A 24,002-nucleotide genomic window follows, 5' to 3' on the forward strand; every position below is an offset into this window, starting at 1 on the left:
ACCACCTAAATGGTTAATAGCACGCTATCCTTAATATGATGGACGGTATATATCAGTATCAATTGCACGAAGGAGCTTCGACAACAAGTTTTTCTTTGCAACACGAGATATTGCAAATCAAAAGCAATTGCAAGATTATTACAACTAACATTTCATCATTAATTTTATTCGACCATTGAAGAACATTATAGTAGTTTTTAGGAAGTTCCTTGATCATATACAGCAGTGAAATTGCTTTTATATAAATCAAGTTCTTATTTAGTTGATTTCCTGTATAAATTTTGAAGGCTCTAATTGTTGATAGATATTTTAGAGTTTCCTTCTTAGAAAGGTAGATTTTATATGAACTCGGTTTTTTTAACCAAAACAAGGCTGGTTTAATACTTTTTTAATAAAATAAAATAAAATAAAATATTGGGTTGACTTTTACTTGTAAATTAACTCATTTGACGTGTAACCTGATTCTTGGATTGAGTCGACTGATCGAATCTTGTAACTATGATCCGGAGTGTAGTGCACAATCCAATGAAATACAGGTGGTGTAAGTCCACTGTGCTGCGCTCAAGAGATAAAGACAGGTTCTCTTGAAATTATTGCTGCCCAAATACTGAATTAAATTAAAAGATCAAGATCTTCAACCTGGGATTTAGAAAAACCACGACATTACAAGCTCAGCATGAAGGGAAAATTAAAGGGGCAGCAAAGGGTGGATCCCATAAAAAGATTGGATTTGTTTTACCTCCATCAAAAGGTCAACAGCTTCCACTATTGTGCTGTGCAAACCCCTTGATTCCAAGTCCTTACCATTTGGTCACCACCTAAATGGTTAATAGCACGCTATCCTTAATATGATGGACGGTATATATCAGTATCAATTGCACGAAGGAGCTTCGACAACAAGTTTTTCTTTGCAACACGAGATATTGCAAATCAAAAGCAATTGCAAGATTATTACATCTAACATTTCATCATTAATTTTATTCGAGCATTGAAGAACATTATAGTAGTTTTTAGGAAGTTCCTTGATCATATACAGCAGTGAAATTGCTTTTATATAAATCCAGTTCTTATTTAGTTGATTTCCTGTATAAATTTTGAAGGCTCTAATTGTTGATAGATATTTTAGAGTTTCCTTCTTAGAAAGGTAGATTTTATATGAACTCGGTTTTTTTAACCAAAACAAGGCTGGTTTAATACTTTTTTAATAAAATAAAATAAAATATTGGGTTGACTTTTACTTGTAAATTAACTCATTTGACGTGTAACCTGATTCTTGGATTGAGTCGACTGATCGAATCTTGTAACTATGATCCGGAGTGTAGTGCACAATCCAATGAAATACAGGTGGTGTAAGTCCACTGTGCTGCGCTCAAGAGATAAAGACAGGTTCTCTTGAAATTATTGCTGCCCAAATACTGAATTAAATTAAAAGATCAAGATCTTCAACCTGGGATTTAGAAAAACCACGACATTACAAGCTCAGCATGAAGGGAAAATTAAAGGGGCAGCAAAGGGTGGATCCCATAAAAAGATTGGATTTGTTTTACCTCCATCAAAAGGTCAACAGCTTCCACTATTGTGCTGTAAAATATTTTTTTATTTTTAAAAAATTATTTTTGATATTAATATATTAAAATAATTAAAATATATAAAAAATAAGTTTTTGTTAGAAACTGAAAAGGTATATTAGGGAAGAAGCAATGCTCATTTGGTGTCCCTATTAGTTTAAGGTAGTGTTAATGTTTAAAAATACTGTTAAATCGTATTTTTTTTTAAGGTAGTGTTAATGTTTAAAAATACAGTTAAATCGTATTTTTTAAAAAATTAATTTTTTTTTTATTTAAAATTATTTTTACATGTATTTAGATTATTTTAATATGCTAATATCAAAAATAATTTTTAAAAATTAAAAAAATATTATTTTAATATATTTTAAAATAAAAAATACTTTAAGCATCAGCTCTGCAACACTTCTAAATATCTCATTTTGATTTCTGCATATTATAAATTACTAATATTGTCATCCCTATAATCCCCTGTTATATGCCCTTATAGTTTCTATTATTTACATATAGTGGGGGTGTTTGGAGATCCTTTTAAACCAGAGCCCATCATAACTAGTTATGTTTGACCTGGTACCAACACTGTTAAGCTAGGTCAGAGCCCAACATAACTAGTTATGTTTGACCTGGTACCAACACTGTTCAGCTAGGTCAACTTTTGGATGGACGAGGATTAACTCTTTTTTTTTTTCGGGTGTTGAAACACTTCGAGGAAATAGCATCAACGAAATTTTCTTAAGCACATCAAAGTTACTATGAGTCATCTAATAGCAAGTCCTGCAACTTCTAAACAACTCGTGTATAACTTCATAGAAGATTGGATATCATCTGCGTCTATCTTAATTATCTCAACTATTGTTCTAAATATTTTTCTTTTAACTGTACTCCATTTCTTAAAAATGAAAAATTAATTGTGCTAATTATAATTTAAAAAGAGCGCAACCATGTCTGTGTTAGTTTCCTGAATATTTTAATTGCGCTATTTCTAAAAAATAAATTAACTGCTAAGGTCAATGATCATCCTTCAGTTTTGAGGCAAAGGGCAGGAAAGGGGCCAACTACGAACTTAAAACATCTTGCAACGGATCATCAATCCACCGACAGGGAAAGCTTAGATTTCAAGTTCGGTTCATTGCTCTGAACAAAATGAGAGCATTGAATAACCAAGAATGAAGATCAAGTCCCCTAATAAATGCATGCATTTGAGTCTTATCACAAACTTAATTAAAAAGCCAAGAGGAGAAAAATCCCTAACATTTTCATCCGGAGTAGTAAATTACTAGAATAGCATCATTAACCATAAAAAGCAACAGGAGGGAGGGTGGGAATGTAACCTAACACAAGCATGATACCCCGCTTTCCATATATCAAGCAGATAGGTCAACAGTTCCGATGCATTTGGGTAAAATTCTCCCACTCAGAATGCGAAGTGTGAGTTTGTTTCCCGCTAATCTACAATGTTCGCTACATAAACCAGAGAAAGAGAGAGACCGGGCAGAGTTGACGTGCAATGTGCATAAAACTTCAAACCTTGCTGAAAATCCCAGGCTTGAAGCAATCAGGCAAGGTCTGCAATTTCGTATTTTGTCAAAGCAGCTCTATGAAAGTCCCAGTGAGCAACTACAGATCTTCTCTGTAATCTGGGTTCTCCTTCAATATGACAAACCCTTCAAGAATGGGTGAAAGAGGAATATACCTGCAGGAGAAGTAATCGTTAGAGTAGTATCAAACAATAACAGAAACGCTAATGGTGATTTTGAAGAGAAAATCTCACTTCTCGGTAGCCAATTCAGCCCGATCACCAGCAGCCAGAAGAACTGGCGTTGAGTGGGTCTGGAAACCAGTAATGGTCTTGGGTCTTCCAGCTTGACCAACAACATCAACTGCTTGTCCCACTCGAACAGGTACAGATAAAGGCTTGAGATTCTCATCCACTGTCAACAACATTCTTGGCTGTGGCCACAAAAAAGAAATAAACAGGCAGTAAGAAGCCAGTGATTCAACAGGCAAGAAGGAAGCAAATAAGATAGGTCGATGTGTCCAGACTTGAACAAACCTGCATTGCTAAAACAAGGAAGTAGAGGACATAGTGATATTTCCCCAAAATGATGGCCTTCATATCAAGACATGCATGAAGCATGGTTATTAGACCAGCAAGTGCGGTGCTGTTTGGAGAAGAAAAAAATAACGCTCATATTCAATCTCATCAGGTAATTCCAGGGAAGTAATTTTTTGATAAAAAGAGATTACTTACGGTGATAGTAAGAAGCGATCAGAGTGATATGGATTGATGGTCAGCAGGCCCTTCCCCAAGTGTACAAGACCTTGGGCAATTCGCACCTGCATAGGCCAAGTGAAATCAGTCAACCAATCTTTGATGAATCCCAACAGCAGAATTACAATACTGAAGACATGTTTAGAAGAAGCATTACACAGAAAAGAAGGGTGGCATCTTTGTAATAATAGCTGGAAAGATTGCGAAGCATTCCAGCTATGCGAGCATTGTTAGTTCCAGCACCTATCAAACCTAAGGAAAAAACTGCAGCCTGCAGTATTTGAACAAATATAACAACTTTTAGAGGGTGAGCAACAGAATAAAACTTGTACCGTGAACCAAAGCTGCCTCTATCATACCATTGCAACTTCTGAATCTGTATCATGGCTGAGTCTACTTAACGTGTCCATTACATTAACCTGACACATAAATAGGCAACCAAAATGAAATAAACATCATCAGCAAACAACACCCATGTATCATTCTCAGAAGCAACTCAATGAGTAAGAATTTGGATCCGTAATCACAAGAAAAACTGTTTAAGAAAAAATATAGTACAAGAAAAACATGGCAACTGTTTATTTCCTCAAACTGTGGGCATATAGAAAGAAAGCCAAATGCACGAGTAAAGAGGGATAAAAGTAACTGACTGACTATTATCTTGCTTTTTTTTTTTTCATCATAGTAGATCTATTGCAAGAGCTTCACCATTTCATAACAGGAAATAAAAAAGAATTTACTTCGTTTGCTTACACAGCCCTCATGGTTATTTCAATAGTCAGTTAAAATCATCATAGTGTATCATGCAAAATAGGTAAACTTTCAAGTCAATTCAAAGAGATTTTTATACCTTAGGATTTGAAATACAAAGGAGTCCAAGGGCCAAAGGAACTGCCCTACGAATATTCTGCTCCCCATATTGCAACAGATGTTCCAACGAGCGAATTGCCATTTCAAGGCCCAATTCCTCAGCCATTGCTATCATAGCAATCCCAAGCACAGCAGGTCCCTGGTGAGTTTCACTTTTCTCAAGGTGTTCAGCACAATGACCCAGAAGGTTTTGAACCTGCAAGAAAGGCCAGTAGTGACTAAGAAAAAAAAGACTTCACATAACAGCATCATTAAATGAATTAAATAAAATACCTTAAGAACATTCCCAGTCCCAGCATAGGCACAGGAAAGCAGTGTCATATCACAATACTTTCTTATTTTCTCATTAAATGTCTTCGACACTTCTGCAGTGGCATCCACTCTTTCCTGTTGAAAAAAAGAAAAACAATGGTAATTGAAATTACAAGAGTGTTCTACAGATTCATTAGAAGACAACATCAGATGCACAATAAATGAAACCCATACAAAATCTGGCAACAATACTAGATATAACAATACATGGAGTTGGGAAGTAATATTGGATTCTATAAGAGCCTCCATGAGTTGTGATTACCTGCTTCCCAAGATATAGGAGACCAAGGCCAAGAGGCAAAAATCGAATAAGGGGCTCCTGCAATTCTGACTCGCTCCTGTCCATTAATGCAAGTATAATAGCCTGTGCAACCTCTTCATTGCACGAAGAAACACAAACCAAGCCCAATGAGATTGCAGAAAATGCTATTACATCGAGTGGAGCTTTTGCATCACTAAGTATCCCAGACAATTTACTGCATATCTGTCAATAACATATGCCAAAGAAATCAAATGACAACACACTTGTCAGCCTCTAATCATACGAGCACACATACTTCGCTCTAATACAACATTCACAGGCTCAAGGATAAATTTTAACTACACAAATGTTTTATACATTCCTAACCAAAATGATAATTTAGTGAATCTATAGTAGGTTTGATAAACTGAATACAAGATGGCAAATAAAATACGCAGCCAATATCGGGGAGCTACAATTTCGACATCACACCAAGGCAAAAGACAAAAATTATTAGTCTACTAAAGATAATAACTGTCATGGACTCCATATTAATCAGCAAGAAAAAGAAAGCTCACCTGCTCATTCTGAGTACCAGCATATGCAATTCCCAACCCCATTATAGCACCAATTCGAATAGATGGGTCTTCTTTATCAACAAAATCATCAAGAAGTGCCAGTGCCTGAGAAAAGAAATTAAGTCCGAGAGACAGATAATTGATAAGTGACAAATTACACTTCTCTGGCACAGGAATTAGGAGAACTCACAGGATCACAGTCATTTCTGATACCACAGTTGACAATTCCAACCCCTAGTAGTGCACCGGCAATCACATGGTTGTCGTTGCTGTGGAAATACTTATCAAGTTGAGCGAGCCCAGAGTCCACATCCCACATTAAAATCATACCCTGTCAAGGGTAACAGTCGTGAGAATTTTGCTGCAGGCAGGTTGAATTCTTAGTAAATCATATAAAGTACAAAAGCATACCAGGCTTGCTGCAGCGCTGGTCTTCCCGTGATCTTTATTCTTGAAAAGCCAATTTCCTGAACCACCACTTGAAGAGTCTGTTGGAGGTGTCATTAACTTATCCTGTTACAAATATAAGCAACAAATGTCAGCATAACCAACAACCTCAAGCATTTGCATGTGAAAATAAAAGATGTTTACCTGTCCAAATCCTGCATTTAAAAATGCATTCACAAATGTAGCAGCCAAATTCTGTCTGGCTGAATCAACACTAGCACCAGCACTAGCACGACCATCAAGCAAGTGTGCCTACCAAAAAGCAAGGGAGCAAATCATGAAGTTGGGTAGAAAAGCCATACATGATTGAATTACATACTTGTAAAGCAATATAAAACAATCAGAACCATTAGTTAAAATCTAATTCCAGCACCACATAGACCATCAAAAGTCCAAACCTTATAGATGTCTTCAGGAGATTTGGGCTCCATGACCTCAATGTCACGAGCAAGGGTAAGATAGCCCTCAGTCAATTTGGTGTTGTTGATTATTTCCTCCAATACTTCCCTGTCCACATCATCTGCAGATATATCATCATCAAGCTCAAAAGCAGTGCCCTGAAATAATGAAATGCCAGTTAACCACCAAGTACAAAAATATCAATAATTGCCACAAAACTAATGTAATACACACTTATAAACTTACATGTCGAGCAAGGATGTAAGAAAATTGTTTCTTTTGCAGCAGATCATCACAAGATATATAAACCTGCTTGATATACTGCCACCATACAGAGTCATTGGGAATTAAAGTGCAATTAAATTTTAAGCATAATCAACTCAATATGTATTTGCATTAGATATAAATGACTCGTACATAAGCTTACTTGAATCAATAAAATCAAAAAATAAGCAAACCTGCGAGTTATCGAGGAATAATGCAATCTGAAGTGCACTAGCATATTCTCCAAATTTGAGATATATCTCATATGCTATTTTAAGAACTGCCAAATCATCTGGTCCAGGAAGGTATCTGCAAAATATTGCAAAATGAAATGTCAACACAAGGCACACATGATCAGCTATTCAGCATAGAACATGGGTCAGGAGATTGAACTTTGAAAACCATTTTTTATTATATATAAATTTTTTTCTACTCAGAAGAATTGGAAGTGAAAACTTCTCAAAAATTGTGTTTCACAAGATTCTCTCTTCTTTAATTCTTCACCGCTCAATATGATAACTGGTCTAAAGATGGGCTTAATTTCAAACATTTGTAGTAGTTAAAATACATATACATGAGCATTTACTTGAAAATTGATGCAATTAAATAATGATAAAATACTATGAGGCTTGTTTTGTGATAAGATTCTATAAAAACATAAGTCTGAAAAGATTTATCCTTTGAAACTATCGATCAACAAGCCTGAGTAAAACCATGACTGTCATCACTCACTTTGCTGCACTGGTGAGGTAGAGACAAGTCCTCTTGAAATTTGTTTTATCCACATGCTTACTTAAAATATTAAGATCTTCAACCTGGATTTAGTCATATCAAAATATTCAAAGCTCAGTGGAAGAGAAGAAAATTCATAAAAGAATGCTAAAATTGAAGAAATAATAGTGTTTTACCTCCATTAATAGGTCCACAGCTTCGGGTTCAGCATTGTGCTGCAAAACAGAAAAAAAATGGTTAAATATAAAACACACAATTATCCTCTCATAATGTGGGGCTATGGTTAATGGTAATTAGATATTTTCAGAACAAACTTGGTACCTATGTGTACATCAAGACTCAATATTGCATTCATGTTCCATTAAAGGGAACCAATCTCAAAAGTTGATTGTAAATAGTACCTTCATGTGAAAAGCAACAATCTGTTGTACAAGCTCAATCAAATCATGAACCGAGGCCTCTTCAGTCTGTAAGCAGCACAAATATAATTGGTATGAAACTGGGAACAAATACCAGAGTTCAGAGCAAGTTCTTCAAAATTAAATACAAAACAGCTCTGAGCATCATGACCTGAGGTATGGTACCAATCTATAAAAGAGCCAAAGTGGAGGCAATGAAAAGCTTAATGCTAAAGGAACAAACACTAGAATATTTGTGTACTAATTATAATGAAGAGAAACATCAGGCTTTTTTAATGTGATTCTCCAGATACCATAGTAATGCTTAAACTGTAAACCTACTTCTGAAGTATACTTTAAACTAAAAGTATACATCTAAGTGAATACCCTTATCATTGCCTGAAAAGTCGGTAGATGTGTCATCATAACTATGAATTTGTTTCTTCCTTTTTGCTTAACTAGTCATTTCAATTTTCAAGAGCATCACTACATAATTAAATTCCAACCTGTCGCTTTGTATGCTCTTGAGCAATTTCTCCAGCCAAGTTCCTGCCAACCAAAAAAAAAATCATGATGATAAGATTGATCCATACACATCGAGTATATGTATCTGCTTGTGTGTCTTCACAACTATTAAATGCTAAACGAACTTCTCTGTCCAGTTACTCCAGTAGGTTGTTTAAAAAATATGAAAAAACAAAGAAAGATTAATAATATGTTGTGGGCATTGCAGATAGATACAAAATTCATTCAGGAAAATAAACAATACTAGTAATTCACCAAAAAAAGAAAACTGGGTGACTGAGTCCTAAGAAAATGTTGAAAACTGGGTGACTGAGTCCTAAGAAAATGCAAGCACAAATTCAACACAAAAATGCAAGCACAAATTTTAAAGCTGTTAAAGAAAAAAGAAAAGGTCAGTCATTATCAAGCTTTATTTCTTATGACCAAGGAATAAATTTTATTAGAAGAGACGGACTGATTAACTGAAATCAAGGGAACAAGACATCCTCTTGAAAAGAAAGAACATTCCAATTCTTGGAATTTACCATAACAAATGTGCTTTAATAAAACTTGTAGCTGTGCTCAATATATTGCAGGCCCAAAAACTAATATACATAGCATTGGCCAGTTCAGTTTTTTCAGACATTTATGGATTGAGAAAACTTAAAATTTCATGCTCAGGGAAAGAAAAAAAAAAACAATCACAGCAGCACACAAGCCAAGCCTTGATCATCATTAGAAGCCCTAAAAGAGCAAGTTCAACTTTATCTTGTAAGCTATGAAGAGTGTTCTCAGTGTGAAAATCTCACCTTACATACTCATGTCCCCACGAACCAATATCACCCTCTGAACCTAACAATCTGTATTTTAAGCTTTCCTGAAAGTCATCGAGTAAAAAATAGATATACATTAAGGAACTCCAAGAGCTTCAGATTAACATGTGCAGAAATAAATATTCATAATCATGCATCAAGTATGATATGCAAGAGAAAAATATGTGATAAACAAAACAAACATTTTCTTTTTGAGAATGATAAACAAAATACATTAATAGGAATCATGGGGGAAATATATGGGTGACAAGAGCAAAGATGCAGACTGAGTACACCCCTGCATAGAAATCAAGCCAATCACCAGAAAATAAGACGAAACACATTAAAAACATCTAACATGTAGGCATACCCGTTCTCCCTCGGCAGACATGGTAAGCGCCAAGACTGAGAGTATATCTGCCAAGTATTTCTGCAGAACAAAAAACAAGTTAGTGCCTGAGCTTTTATGAGTGAAGTTAAGTGACAACATCCAATTTGACAATTTACCTTCAGATCAGACTCAGCCATGTTTTCATAATGTGCTTTTAAGGTTCCATAATGTGCTCGAAGAAACTTCAATGGCTTTGGAACTGAAGTCATCGAGCTTGTTGAACTTCGAATTTCCTGTCTGCAAAAAATGAAAGAAGATAAACGCATTGTCAATACCAAAACTCAATTAAGTCCTGCAACTTGATACTAACCAGTAATCATTTACTATTTTAACACAACACAGATGAAGCCATGCAACATATTGTCAATCATTTGATACACAACTCAAGAAGCTGAAATTCATTTTCACCCTTGAATATCCCACGGAACAAGAAGAAACATATTCACAACCATTACAGCATTTGTCCACACACAGTTACCAAACACAGTCTTAACTCAGTACAACAATGAACAAAAAGAACAAGCCAGACCACCCATTCATTAAGTGGCCAAGAGCACACACATTCCCCTCCATGGATCTCGTAAATATCCATGCAGTTATCAAACATATCCTAAACAACTTCCAGGTCGAACTCTACTTTTGCTAATGCCAAAAAAAAAAGCCCGAAATTGTAAGAGAAATTCCATAAGCTTGTACAATTACTACAATTCCAATAAGAAAACCAATTGCACTCCTGTAAATTACCAAATTTCCATCTTACCGATAACCCAATACTTCAACCACATAGCTCCAATCGCCCCCCCCCCAAAAAAAAAAAAAAACCCTAATTCACATCCTTTAACATTTCGCACCCTTCACAACAGCTCCACAGTCTCAAACTGCTTCCAATTCATCAGCACCAACAAATTAGCAGAAAATAGCCCTAAAGTTCAAAACTTTTAATGAATCAGTGATTACCTCAAGCTCTCGAGAGCGAGCTTTTGAATCCCAGGTTCAGGATCTTGAACTCTTTCCACATACACCTCTAATTGCTGCTTCAATGCCAAGTCCTCCTCTGACTACAAAGCAAAACCCCGAATCGATTCAAAATAGAACCAAACTTTCAATAAATCTACGTCACTGTAAACCCTAAAGTAAGAGATTATAGTAATTAAAACTTACTAAATCCTCATCTTTCTTCTCTTCTTTCTTCTTCGACGGCGGCGCCTTCACCGGCGCCTCGTTTTTGGATGCGCCGCTGCCGCCGCTCGCCTTGTTCAGGTCCGGAGCCATAGTTTTTCAATTGAATAGGGATTAAATTGAATTAATTTTAGATTAGGAGAACTGATAGAGCAAAACAGTAGAAGAAGAGAGGCAGCACAATTTAATTTTGATTCAAGTGAAAGAAAGGTATATGTATCTCTCAAACCGACTTAGAGAAGAAGAAACTTCATCAAGGGTAAACTATATTGTAGTCCTCGCAGATGTTTTTAATGTCCACATCAATCCCTATATTTTTAGATTTTTAGTTTTAACTAAAGTTTTGAAATGCCAGAAATGACCTCTTTACATTGCAGGCTCAACATTTGAGAGATTTTATTGCATTCTTAGTATATTGGCGCAGGTGGGACCAATTTTTTAAAAAATATATAAAAAAAAATCAATAACATATGAATTTTATAGTAATGCTATTAAACCCAATACGCTGGTAAAAATTGAAATTCATCAACCTGACTCTTGACTAATATAACTTTTTAATGCTAACTTAATGTAAAATGATTTAATTTAATGGGTTAAAAAAAATATAAATGGCCGATAAAAATATAAATCAATTTATAAAAAAATAAAAAAGATTTTTTTATGAAGTATTGAAATGATGAAATATTAGACAATTCTGATCATCCATGACTCAATTTATAAATCTAAATAGATTTAATAAATTTTTTGAAAATAAATTTTATTTAAATATATAATAAAAATTAGAAATTCACAACTTCAAGCATAAACCATAAAATAAATATTTATTTGAAACTGTAGTAACTCTAAGCAAAGCAAGAAAAAAACAATTCATGAAATTTATTTCACAACTAATTAAACATTCATGGATGAAATTAAAAATAAATAAATAAAATAGTTTTTTTAATTATCACCAACATTAAATAAAAGACCAAATTGCCTTTAAAATGACTATTAAATTTCTAAAGTCAAGTTTTAAAAGAGAATATTCTTTTTTTAAAAAAAAAAACCTTATACCTAGGTTAAGTGTTGTTTTGTATTTATAGGTATTATAGCAACTTAACTTTGCAAAAAAAAATAAAAAATAACAGTAACCTTAATTAATTAAAAAATAGCTAATTGATAATTGAAGGGAGGCAAGTATGAAAGCCATTGTGGAAAAAAAAATCATAAATTTACTATTTTAATCCATACTAATTGATCTGGACAAATATTTTAAACCTAAATTTATATTTTAAATTCACAACCCATAAAATTGAAACCCCAAGTTCAATTAAAAATTTCAATTGTCACCTAGTTTAATGTTAATTATAAAATTAAAAAATATATAAAATAAAAAACTAACCAAAGAAAAAAATGAGCATCAAATATGAAAGGAAAAAAAAATAAAGGCGTGAAATTTAAAAGGAAAAATAGATTCAAAAACTATCTTAAATAAATAAAATAAATAAAAGAATGAAGACAAAATCTAATAAATAAAAAATAAAAATAAAGAAGGAAGCAATTGAAAACAAAACAAGAATTGAGAAATGATTTAGAACATATCAAGAAATTATGGACAAAATCAAAAGAAAATGAACTTGAATGGCTACTATAAAAATGTGGAGGAAAGAGAAAAAAAACAAAGTTAAAGAACAGTATGTTAATGATGCATCAAAGATTCAACGACTACATGCATCGTATAGGAAAGAAAATAAGTAAGACGGATTGAATGACATGACAGAATTAATTTTTTGACCATCATATGAAGTCACACCCGTCGCCCAAAGACAATGATGCAATTAATATATGCAATGCATATGTCAAAAAAATTTATATATTTTTTTAGAAACACCGTCCTACCGTTAAAACCCAAACATTATTATATAAAAAAATTATGAATTAGCCTCTCAAGTCAAGTTTTTTAAAAATTAAATCTATGGATAATAAAATAATTTAATTATAGCAAAAATTATTAATTGCCAAAAAAGATTTTATACCATAGTTAACTAATTACTTGCTTTTAAGCACAACAAGGTCATTTAACTATACAAAAGAAAAAAGAAAAGACAAAGACACTCCTTAATAGTTTAAGAATGACAAATAAATTAAAGGAAAAGATCGCGTTTTACCCCTAAAACAGCAGCAACGTGAAAGTTTTTTCAATGACAAAATCATCAATTTATTATTACAATCCACATTTTATATATATATATATATATATATTGATTTTCATATATGTTTTAGCCTTTTTATTTAATAAATTAATAAAGAACTTTTACAATAAAAAGAGTCATCTACACCATCTAACATCAATAACTAGATCGATCGATGAAGATTATTTGTTTTTATAAGAAATTGTTAGATTAACCTAATTCATTTTCTAAATTTATTAATAATTAGATAATTTATTACAAATCATTAAATTTATCTAAATTATTAATTTAATAGATTATATTTAGAATATGAATTTTTTTTGAACATCACAATCACAATTATAAAACAAAATAACTAACAACAAATCAATCACAAAAATAACTTAGACAAATTTAATGAGATGTAAAATTTTTTATAAGATTGATTTATTATTTTAGATGATGAATTAAGTATGAGTTTGGTAATGCATAATATTTTTTTTAAATATGTTTTATTTAAAATATATGAAAATAATATTTTTTTTAGATTTTTTACATTATCATATTAAAACTATCATAAAACATTAATTTGATATCTTTTCAAGTAAAAAAAACAATTTTAAAAGTAGTTAAAAATAGGTAAATCGCAAAAACAAACACTATTTAAGATTACCTAATAATTTTTCATATTTTTATTTCTTTTTTTAAGAAGAAAACTCGACTCTAGCATCACACAAAAAATAAAATTACATCATAAGATAAGTATCAAAACCAGGACTTTATTACGTCTTAGAAGAAATATTTATCGCTTATGTGACTATATATTTATGGATTGTGACTCCTAATTATTAAATGGCTCACAAAAATGAAAGGTTAGCCATTTTATTTTCAAACGCTTATTTTATGAAATTACTTAATATACTAAAACATTAAGTTTTTTTGTGATAGTATTTTATAATGCCACAAAACATTTCATTTTTTTTAATTACTGCCTTTTATATCTATTTTAACGATCAATTTGTCAAAAATTATTAAAAAAAGATAAAATCAACAATAAAGGATCAACGTGTAAAACATAAAAAAAAACATGGCAAATCTAAAATCCGGGAGAAAAATGCTTTTACGTCTTCATACTTTTTTTCTTCCTACATAGTCCTTATACTTTTTGAGATTTTCTTTTTGATCAAAAAGTTCATTTCTCTTAACATTTTAATTATTCAATTTAAGAAATAAGAGAGAAAGTTGTCAGATTTTGATTGAATAAAAAAATAATTATTAATTAACACCAATTATAACTATAAAAAATATTAATATTCATGTCAATAAATTTCATTTAAATAGAAAAGTTTGATGATAGTTACTTTAAACCTTGATATTGCTTGAAAAAATAGACCAGGTCATGCAAAAAAATGTTTACCTATTGAACCTTCAAGTCTTCATAGCTGAGCATTATTTTATCAAGTAAAATTTGTTTTTAATCTATTTCATAGGGTAGCGCATCTATTAACCTAGTGTTATTAGGAGAAGATAATGAAGAGGAAAAAAATAGGAAAGCATGACTACAAGCATTTACTATTTTGTGAGATTTTTATCTTGTTAGTAGTTGTGGGTTATTTTTAACTTTTTTTTTAAGTAGTTGTGGGTTATTTTTAACTTTTTTAAAAAAAAAAAAAATTCACGTTACATGAATTTAAACTACAAGTGTCAAACAGAAAAAAGTTATTGAATTTAAAAGAGGTGAAAATAACTTACCAATACTGGTATGAACTTCAAAATTTTATTTTATTATAAAGAGAGAATACAAAAAAATAAAAAATTGTTGGAAGAAAATCAAATATATATATTAGTGAGAAAAATATACTACAACGCTAAGGAAATTGCCAAAGACTTGTTGAGGAAGATCAAATATACAAAATTAAAAAATTCAACAATGTATCAAAGAAATTCAATTTGATGAGGAAAATTCAAAATTGGATATTTAAAGATTAAATTAGTATTTTTCAAGGTTTATTTGAATTTATTGAGGTTAATTGCAAGAAAAAATTATTTTTAAAGTCAATTTGTGCTTTACTTGGAAGAAATTGAAGTTTGGGGGTCGAATTGCATTTTTTATGAGTTAATTAGATCAAATTAGGGACTTAATTGCATAAATATTAAATTTTGATGGATAATTAGGGATTTGATTATTGAAATTTAAAATCAAGAACCAAACTGAAATTGGTGAGTGAATATAAATGCTGAAATTGACTAAAGTAAGGGCTAAAATAAAAGTTTATTGATTAAAAGTCAAAATGAGTTTTGGTTTTAAACCAAAACCTTAGAATTAGAAGTCATCTAAACTGAACATCACAATTAAAAGTCAAATTGAGTTTCGATTCTAAACTGAAACATCATGATATTTCTCTTCCTTTCTTATCCTTTATTTTCTTTTTTTTTCTCCTCCTTTGCCTTCAAGCTTGAAGGTATTTATAGGGTTTTAGGATGTTTTGAATCCATTTTTGACTTCTTAATCTTGATGAAAGTATCGCAAACTTTTGATAAGGACCTATTGAGAAGGCTTTGTGTGTAAACACATGAAAAATAGGTTGGTTTTTGCATGATAGTTGCTTTGTCATGGCTGACTAGGTTGCTTACTTTTTAAGGCTTCATCAAAGAAATTCTAATGTCATCATCGTCTAAGATTACATGAAGTTGGTAGAGGGGATGCATTCTTTGCATTTGAATTCAATCTTGCTCAATTTGAAAGTTTGTAATTCCACATTCATGCGTTTAAAATTGCTAACTTGATTAGCCAAAACTATCAAGGCTGACTAGGTTGTTGCCCATTTTTTAGGCTCTATCAGAGAAATTCTAACGTCTTTGTCACCTAAGACCACCTGAAGTTAGTAGATGAGATTAACATATTTCAATTGAATCTAATCTTATTCAATTTGAAAGTTTGTAGCTCCATATTCATGCATTTAAAATTGCCAACTTGATCAACAAAAACTGTAAAAAACAAAGGCCAAGTGACCAAATGACATGTCACTCACATTCTCCTCTTTAATTTTGAACGATGTGCCATTTAAGGTTTTTGATTTGGGATTGAAAAATTTTAATTGTGCCCCTATTCCTCAAATCTCTTTTAATTGCACCCATAATCGCCTTCAAACTTTTAATTTCATGCAATTTCACCCATGACAGACTCATTTTGATCATTGGTTTTGAATTTTTGCATTTTTACCTTCAATTAACCAACAAACTTTAATTTAATCATGATGTTTAAGTGAAATTCGAAGTGATTGAATGCTAGATTATTGATCCTTGCATGATTTTGAACATGCATGTGCCTTTATATTGACCAAATCTGGTATGATTTAGAACCCATATTGCTAGGTTCATGTTTGCTATTTTTTATTTTTTTGTGTTTGATCTATTTTGTTGAAGAATTTTTGAGTTTTGTATTTTTTTAGGTGTGTAATCTATTTTTTAATTTGGTTTTGTTTTTGGGTTGTTTTAAGGCCTAACCAAGATTTTTTAGTTGGTTTATGGTTAAACAAAAATTTTCAAGTCAACCCTATCAGTCAACTCGGCCTAGGTTAGCTAGATCAAGTCAACGCGAACTGAACAAATCTATGTCAAAGAGTTTTAATACCCTATTTGATTTGTCATGTTTTTGTAAAAAGGTATTTCGATTTAAAGGGTGCGTTTGACAAACACCCATCAGGCTTATTTTGGGTATTTTTGTTACAAGAAAAAATTGTTTTTTTCCCAAACAAAGATTCAAAAAATAAAAATAAAAAAATATTTTTTTCTTGCATATGACCAAAAATCCTAAAGTTATTTGAGCATCTTTTTTCAAAGAAAATTTAAAATATTTTTGCATGCTTTTTTTTTAAATACATGGATTTCATAACAAGTTTGTAAAATTATTAAAATATTATTTTGACAAGAAAATATTATTCACTTTTAATATAAGGATAAAAAACCTCAAAATGGTTAATATCTAAAATATTATTCACTTTTAATATAAGGATAAAAAAAACTAAAAGTGGTTAATATCCAAAATATTATTATGGATAAATTTTTATTACTCACTTTAGTATAAGGATAAAAAAACTTGTATGGGGTTAATATCTAAAATATTATTATGAACAGTACAACTCATTCACTTCTAATACAAGAATAAAATTCACAAGGAATTTCATCTGAAATATTATTTAGAATGACGTGGTAGCAAAAATTCTAGTTTTACCTTAAAAGAAGCTTCAATGATAATTGAGTATATTTCACCTTCTGAGACCGAGTCTTTGACCTTAAAAATCTGGGTTTGGTCATTGTAGCAAACTCGCCAAAGTAGACCACTAGAAATAGACAATAACAGACCATAACAAACCTTAAAAATCTGGGTTTGGTCATTGTAAAAATAGACAATAACAGACCATAACAAACAATAAAAAAATAATGCAGCTTACCTCATGCAAGGCATGCTAGGAGTGCTAATACCTTTTCTTTATACAATCAATCTCTTACCTAGAATACCTGAAAGAAAAAAAAAACTAGTTAGGATTTCTAGTAGTTATAATACTAGTTAGCGACTCTCCAACCAACCAAAAAGACATTCCAGACCCTTGCATGGGAAGAGTTGCTGTGATGTCATGCCCCTACCTCGATATAAGGGTATGACATAGAGAAAGAAAATCATCATTGACATCTATTACAACAATCGTATCTGTTAAAATTGGTGTCAACGAATTTCATTTGATTATGAGAGTCTTATAATGGTTGTTTTAAGTCTTAATATTGGCTAAAAAAATCCAAGTCAAGGATGAGAAATTTTATTTAGTTTGGTTTTGTGATTTGACTGTTTTTTGGGTTTATTAGGTTGATTATTTGGTATATAAATATTCTAAGAGTTTTTATAGGGTTTTTGGGGTTAAAATGAGATGAAAAGGGGTTTTTTGGTAAAAAAAAAAAAAACACTGCCTTGTTTTTTTAGCTACCACAATGATGGTTGGAATTTGGGCTAGCAAAGTGACTTGTTATATGCTTATTTTTTAACAAAAAATAAGTGTGAATGACATGTCATTTGCATATTTAAAAAAAAAAATAAAAAAGCTTTGGCGCCTTTGTTTAGGGCTTGAAGGCTCACGTGCCTGGGCTATTTTTTGATAATTTTTTTTTATATATTTAGGTTCAATATAGATTTATGAAAAAAATAAATTTATTCAACCCAGTTGAGTCCATGACATAGATTACAAGTTTGATGGGTTAAGCTATAACATCTAGGCTATTATTATTATTATATTTTTTGTCTTTTGATTTTTTTAAAATACAATTTCACCCGTTGTTATAGATAATCTATTTATTATTATTATTATTATTATATTTTTTGTCTTTTTATTTTTTTAAAATACAATTTCACCCGTTGTTATAGATAATCTATTTTTTTATTTAACTTGAAACTAAAAATATGCAATTTTACCACTTGTTATTTATTATCTACTTTTGCTATCTCAGTCTTATGTGCCTGCCTTTTTTTTTTTTTAAGGAAAATATTTCATACAAAAAAAATCCTCATGCGCTTTATCATCATATAAATCTATTGATAAAAAATAATCTCTGAGATATGAAATTTATTGAATCTGATGACGTGCATAACTTGTGTCGTGAGTGTGGTTTGTTAATTTGAGTTCACTTGAGTTTTTTTTTTAAATTGAGTATTGTTTTTACTAATTTTGTCCTTTAACATTTAGTTAATTGGAGATTGAGCTTTTCAATTTTTTTTTCTCAAGACTATCCTTGCAAGTTTTGCATGTCAACCCGGGTTTACTTAGGAAGATCCAATGTGTTTTTATCTCAATATTAGATAAAAATATTCTTTGATATACAACTGATTTTAAATTCATGGTTAAAATATCTTTTTAAAATACACGTTAGCAATGCCTGTATATTTTTTTTGCATTTGAAAAAGATTATGCTCTTACCCGCGACGTAATGCGAGTCAATGGGCTAGTAAAACCTAAAATGTGTGGCTAAATCATTGTAACTTTGTTCACAATGCTTCTTTTTTTTCTCTCTATTTTTATTTTTATTTTTTTCAATGTCACCCTCCAATAATTTTTTTCTTATTTTTTTTAATTTTATTCTTCAAAATTAGGTTAATTAGGAATTGAATTTTGTAATTTTTTTTCAATTTAATTAATATGGAATTATCATGATCTTATGGGTTTATTTTTTTTTCTCAATTTCAATCTTCAACATTAGATTAAGTGGAATTGGGTTTTAAAAGTTTTTTTTTTTAATTTGTTTTCTATGGACTTATCATAGTCTCGTGATCTAAGTCACGAGTTTGACAAATTAACCCGAGTTGGCTCAAGTTGTTTTTATCTTTTATTTTCTTCAATTTCATCCTTCAACATTGGATTGATTAAGAATTATACTATGTATTTTTTTATATGTTTTCTATATGGTTATTTTAGTCTTATAACATGCGTCACAAGTTTTGTAGGTTAACCTAAGTTGACTCGGGTAGTTTTTTTGTCATTTTTAATTAGATTTTTTTAAATTTTATCCTTCAACATAATTTTGATTTGGAATTGAGCTCTATAATTTATTTTAATTTGTTTTTTTATGAGGATAATACATTCTTATGACCCAAAACATGAATTTGTCAGGTTAACCCACTAGGTCAATCCAATATGTTATCATCACGATATCAAAACAAATATGTATTTATAATATGTCATTGTCTTAATATCAAAACAAAAATATCGTCTAATATGCATTGGATTCTTAGTTTATGATTAGTTTTTTTTACTAGAAAACACTTAGCAACACCTGTATAATTTTTTTTATCTTTAAAAGAATATTTGATCTAACCTGTAAAGTAACATGGGATAATGTTCTAGCAAAAAACTAAAGGGTGTGGGGAAATATAATCCCCCCACAACCATAAACAATGTGGATTACAAGAGTAATCTATAATGTTTTTTTTATCCCTTTTTATACTAAGGTTATTGATGTTTTATTTTTTATTTAATTCTTAGATTATTTGTTTATTGGGATTTAGGATTGATAATTTATTTTAATTTATATAGTTTTCATGATATTAGAAAAATATCTCGGTATTGGGGTTGAACTCAATTTTGCAAGATATTGATTAAATTCTTTATTTTTCTAAAGATTGAGAGTCAAGGGACTAGAATTAAGGAATAGGAAAATAATGAGGTTTGGAAGGGAGAAATGAATAAGCCAAACATAGAAATCAAGGAAAGAAAAAAAGAGAAAAAAATGGAAAAAAAAAATGAGTTGTTGAAGTCACACTGGAGCTCGTATTGTAACACCACTTTATAAAGAAAAGGTCATCTCGTCGACTGCAACAGAATCAATAAAGCAACCAATCAAAACATGGAGAAAGGCACACATATTACCCAAAGATGTCAGGCTTTTCTCATGCCCTAACAGGTGTGAAACATGCAATAGGAACTCTCATGTCCTTCTTTCAATTTAGTCCATCAATGTAACATTCACATTTTTAGGATTTAAAAAAACAATCATATTACCAAAATTTATGGGTAATTGTTTTTGCCAACTTATTTACTGTTTACTGAAATTTTGACAGAATCTTCTCTATACCGAGAGAGTCCCAAGTTAAAAAAAAATGAAACCATAAGTGGGTCCTGAAATAGTACAATTGATGATCGACAAGGTGAGGTTGATCAAACAGAGAATAAAGGAAGCTCAAGACATACATAAAAGTTATTCGGACAATCGAAGGAGACCTCTGGAGTTCCAAATATGGGACATGGTATTCTTAAAGGTGGCATTGTGGAAGGGCATCATTTGATTTGGAATGAAAGGGAAACTCGCTCCAAGATATATTAGCCCCTTTAAAATTATAGAAAGGATCAGATTGGTTGTTATCGACGGTAACTACCTATGTATTTGATAAAATTCATAATATATTTCATGTATACTTATTACAGAAGGCAGATGTGGACCCTTCATGAGTACTACCTCCAGTTTTCGTTGAAGTAAGGGAGGATTTAACTCTAGAAATCAAGCCAGTCAAAATCATGGATCAGAGCGAAAAGGTGCTTAGAAATAAAAAAGCTTTATTAGTGAGAGTATTGTGGAGAAATTTATAGATAGAAGAAGAGACGTGGGAGAGGGAATCCGAGATTAAGGAGAAATACCCCTATCTATTCTCCAAAACATGTATATCACATAAATTTTGAGGATGAAATTCTTGTTAAGAGGGGAGAATGTGAAACCCGAGAATAAAACTTTACAAAAAAAAAGAGAAGAAAATTGGAAATAATTATATATATATATATATATATATATTTGGGGGAGGGGAAATTAAAACCAATTTAAAATGGTTAGGAAGGATTCTTTCTATAAAAAAGGAAATAGGAATAAGAATAGGAAAAGAGTGACCAAATTGTAAAAGAGAGGAAAGAAAAGGGGCTAAAGTAGAATTAAAATAAAATGGGACTATAAATACCTTTTTTTCTCCTTCCCATGGCTAGACATAAGAAGAAGAAAAGGGGAAGGAAAAATTTCAGATTTTTCCTTCATCAAACCTAAGAGAAAACACCTAAACTAATATACCTACACAAGCCTTAAAATTACTAGGTGGGGAAAACACATTTGGGCAAAGGATTAACAAGAAGAAAAGTGAAGAATTTATAAAGAAAAAAAAGGGAGGGTTAGCGGCATGTGAAGAAAAAGGAGCTAATAAATTTTAATCAAACCATAAATTTAACTTAAATTTCCTCCAGGTATGTAGCTCTAAACTAATTAGGAAAACTAATTTAAATTCAATTAAGAATTGTGCACTAATTTGAAGTTCTTTAAAAATAGAATTCCTGAGTAAAAATTAGGAAAAATGCAGAAATGATTGGAATTAAGTGGATTAAAATAGCATACATTGCCTAAAAAGATGAAACTATGCATAGAAAATTAAGACAAGACCAATGGTCAATGGAGCATGAGTGGCCGACTATAGTAGGTTAGAGAGGGAAAGGAGAAATTCTGAGTTTTTTTCCTTGCAGCTTCATAAGAACATTAAAACATATTGTTATGGCATGAATAATGATGAAATGAGTGCATAAAAAAAGAAAAGGGACCCTTAGTTCCTTTAGGCCATGTTTAGCCAAGAGCCAAGTGAAGGAGGGAAGAAGAATTCTGGTGTGTTATGTATTTTTATGCATGAATCAATTATAGTAGAAAGCGTGCTAATAGAGAAAAGTGTAGAAAATTTGATAATAGGAGACTTCGCGAGTTTGATGCATGTTGCATAAAGCAAAAACAAAATTATTAACCATGGGTATAGCTCATAATTTTGGTATGGGAAGAATCATGAGATGTAGGAAAACATAGAAAATAAATATTGTAGAAGAAAAAGAAAAGTGAGGTTGGCGGGAAACTCGCTTAGGAATCGCTGACAAAATCTGGATAGTTTTGTCACTCCTATTTTAGGGGATATTCGGGCCTCAGAACAATAAAATTTGGGAAAATCTATTCATAGAAATTGTAGCATGATATGTTAACTTTTCAATGATCTGACTTAGCCCCATTTGGAGCTCTATAACTCCAGATATAAATACATTTATTAGGAAAGGTTGAATTGCCGCCCCTGCTAGTAGATTCAGCAAGAATTGATAAAATGAGAAATTTCAGCCGTGATAGGGGTAGAAACCGGTTTCCTTTCCACCAAAATTTTTGGAACATCGAATCTTGATACTGGAAAGGGATAAACCATATTTGAAAAGAAAGTTGATAATATGCGTAATGATTTAAAACAATGAAACATAAAGAGTAAATGTTATTGTTGTTGCCTTGCTATTTGCAAAATAAAAATTGGACATGAACTAATGTGGTGTATTTGTGAATTCAGGAGGAACCGCGGGGGGAGTACAACAACAACAAAGGGATGAAAATTGAACATCGGTGGTAGGTAGTTGTTTCACACCTATACTCCCCTTAATTAATAGTGAAACTAGTATTCTATTTTATTTTGGAATTTAACATTTGCGAATGAAGTTAAAGAAAAGAAAGATATGATGAAACAAACTTGGGTTGAAATCTGATTTTGGTCATGGACTTATGGACTTTGATTTCAAATAACGAACTATAATGAGCAATCCAAAACAACCACCTCTGAACTTGATTAGTTGATCTCGAATATGAGTGACTGATGATGTTAGCAAGATTTGTTAACATTGGCATGATCTTGATGGAAATATGATGAATCTTCAACTTGATTAACTATTTGAGATAAGAATAGTTAATGATATTGATAGACAATGTCGGTATCGACAAACCCATGATAATATGATTAGCTTCTCAAGAAGGAAGCTAATGATGTCAAGAGACCTTGACATCAGCATTACCAGACTTCTCAAGAAGGAAGCTAATGATGTCAAAAGACCTTGACATCAACATTACCAGAAAAATCTCCAAGGTAAGGCAGAAAAGAATTGATTGACTATTTCATGTTGGAAATACTTAATGGCACCAACTGGTAAGTTGGTGTCAGCATTACCAAGGATTTGATTAGTCGGTCTGGGTAAGAGCGACTAATGACACTAATAGGAATTATAGTGTCGACAATAACCTCTCTAAATTTAGGACATGGTAGTAGGATGGGTGTACCCGGTGAAAAAGAATAGATAATATTGAAAAAAAATAAATATGAGAGCCATTATGCTTGTGAATAGTGATGATTATGGTTGCGATGCAATATGAATATCTTATGACTGTAGAATGAGCATAAAATATGTACAAGATAAATTATCGATAACTTAGGACCCTCCCGGTATAGGGGAGACCCTGTCAAAATTTTATTAAACCATAAATAAGTCGGCAAAAAAAAAAAACATGTACCCATAAATTTTGATTG

At 31.4% G+C, this 24,002-nt stretch overlaps 1 protein-coding gene across 1 annotated transcript; it reads right to left on the minus strand.

The window, feature by feature from the left end:
• Window positions 1-2,763: 2,763 nt before the first annotated feature.
• LOC105128913 (26S proteasome non-ATPase regulatory subunit 2 homolog A-like) lies at window positions 2,764-11,163 on the minus strand. Its single transcript, XM_011030771.1, has 25 exons — window positions 10,947-11,163; window positions 10,743-10,843; window positions 9,902-10,022; window positions 9,765-9,824; window positions 9,392-9,459; window positions 8,585-8,627; window positions 8,082-8,147; window positions 7,857-7,895; window positions 7,681-7,763; window positions 7,143-7,257; window positions 6,931-7,005; window positions 6,684-6,842; window positions 6,430-6,537; window positions 6,250-6,351; window positions 6,029-6,169; window positions 5,839-5,943; window positions 5,282-5,503; window positions 4,981-5,094; window positions 4,688-4,903; window positions 4,197-4,256; window positions 3,995-4,108; window positions 3,817-3,902; window positions 3,619-3,727; window positions 3,337-3,515; window positions 2,764-3,258 (listed from the first exon to the last, which is right to left on the minus strand). Exons 1-25 carry the CDS (start codon window positions 11,055-11,057, stop codon window positions 3,183-3,185), a joined length of 2,673 nt encoding a protein of 890 aa, XP_011029073.1. The 5' UTR covers window positions 11,058-11,163; the 3' UTR covers window positions 2,764-3,182.
• Window positions 11,164-24,002: the final 12,839 nt, after the last annotated feature.

Source organism: Populus euphratica, unplaced genomic scaffold (genome assembly GCF_000495115.2).
Source record: "Populus euphratica unplaced genomic scaffold, PopEup_1.0 scaffold11.1, whole genome shotgun sequence".
Classification (NCBI taxonomy): Eukaryota; Viridiplantae; Streptophyta; class Magnoliopsida; order Malpighiales; family Salicaceae; genus Populus; species Populus euphratica.

Excerpts from the sequence above, each read along its gene's own strand:
- LOC105128913 (XM_011030771.1), bottom strand. The coding sequence starts at position 11,057 with ATGGCTCCGGACCTGAACAAGGCGAGCGGCGGCAGCGGCGCATCCAAA. Across the intron at positions 9,460-9,764 it reads TGTCTGCCGAGGGAGAACGG|GAAAGCTTAAAATACAGATT; the intron begins GTATGCCTACAT and ends GATGACTTTCAG. Across the intron at positions 7,006-7,142 it reads TATTCCTCGATAACTCGCAG|TATATCAAGCAGGTTTATAT; the intron begins GTTTGCTTATTT and ends GTATGGTGGCAG.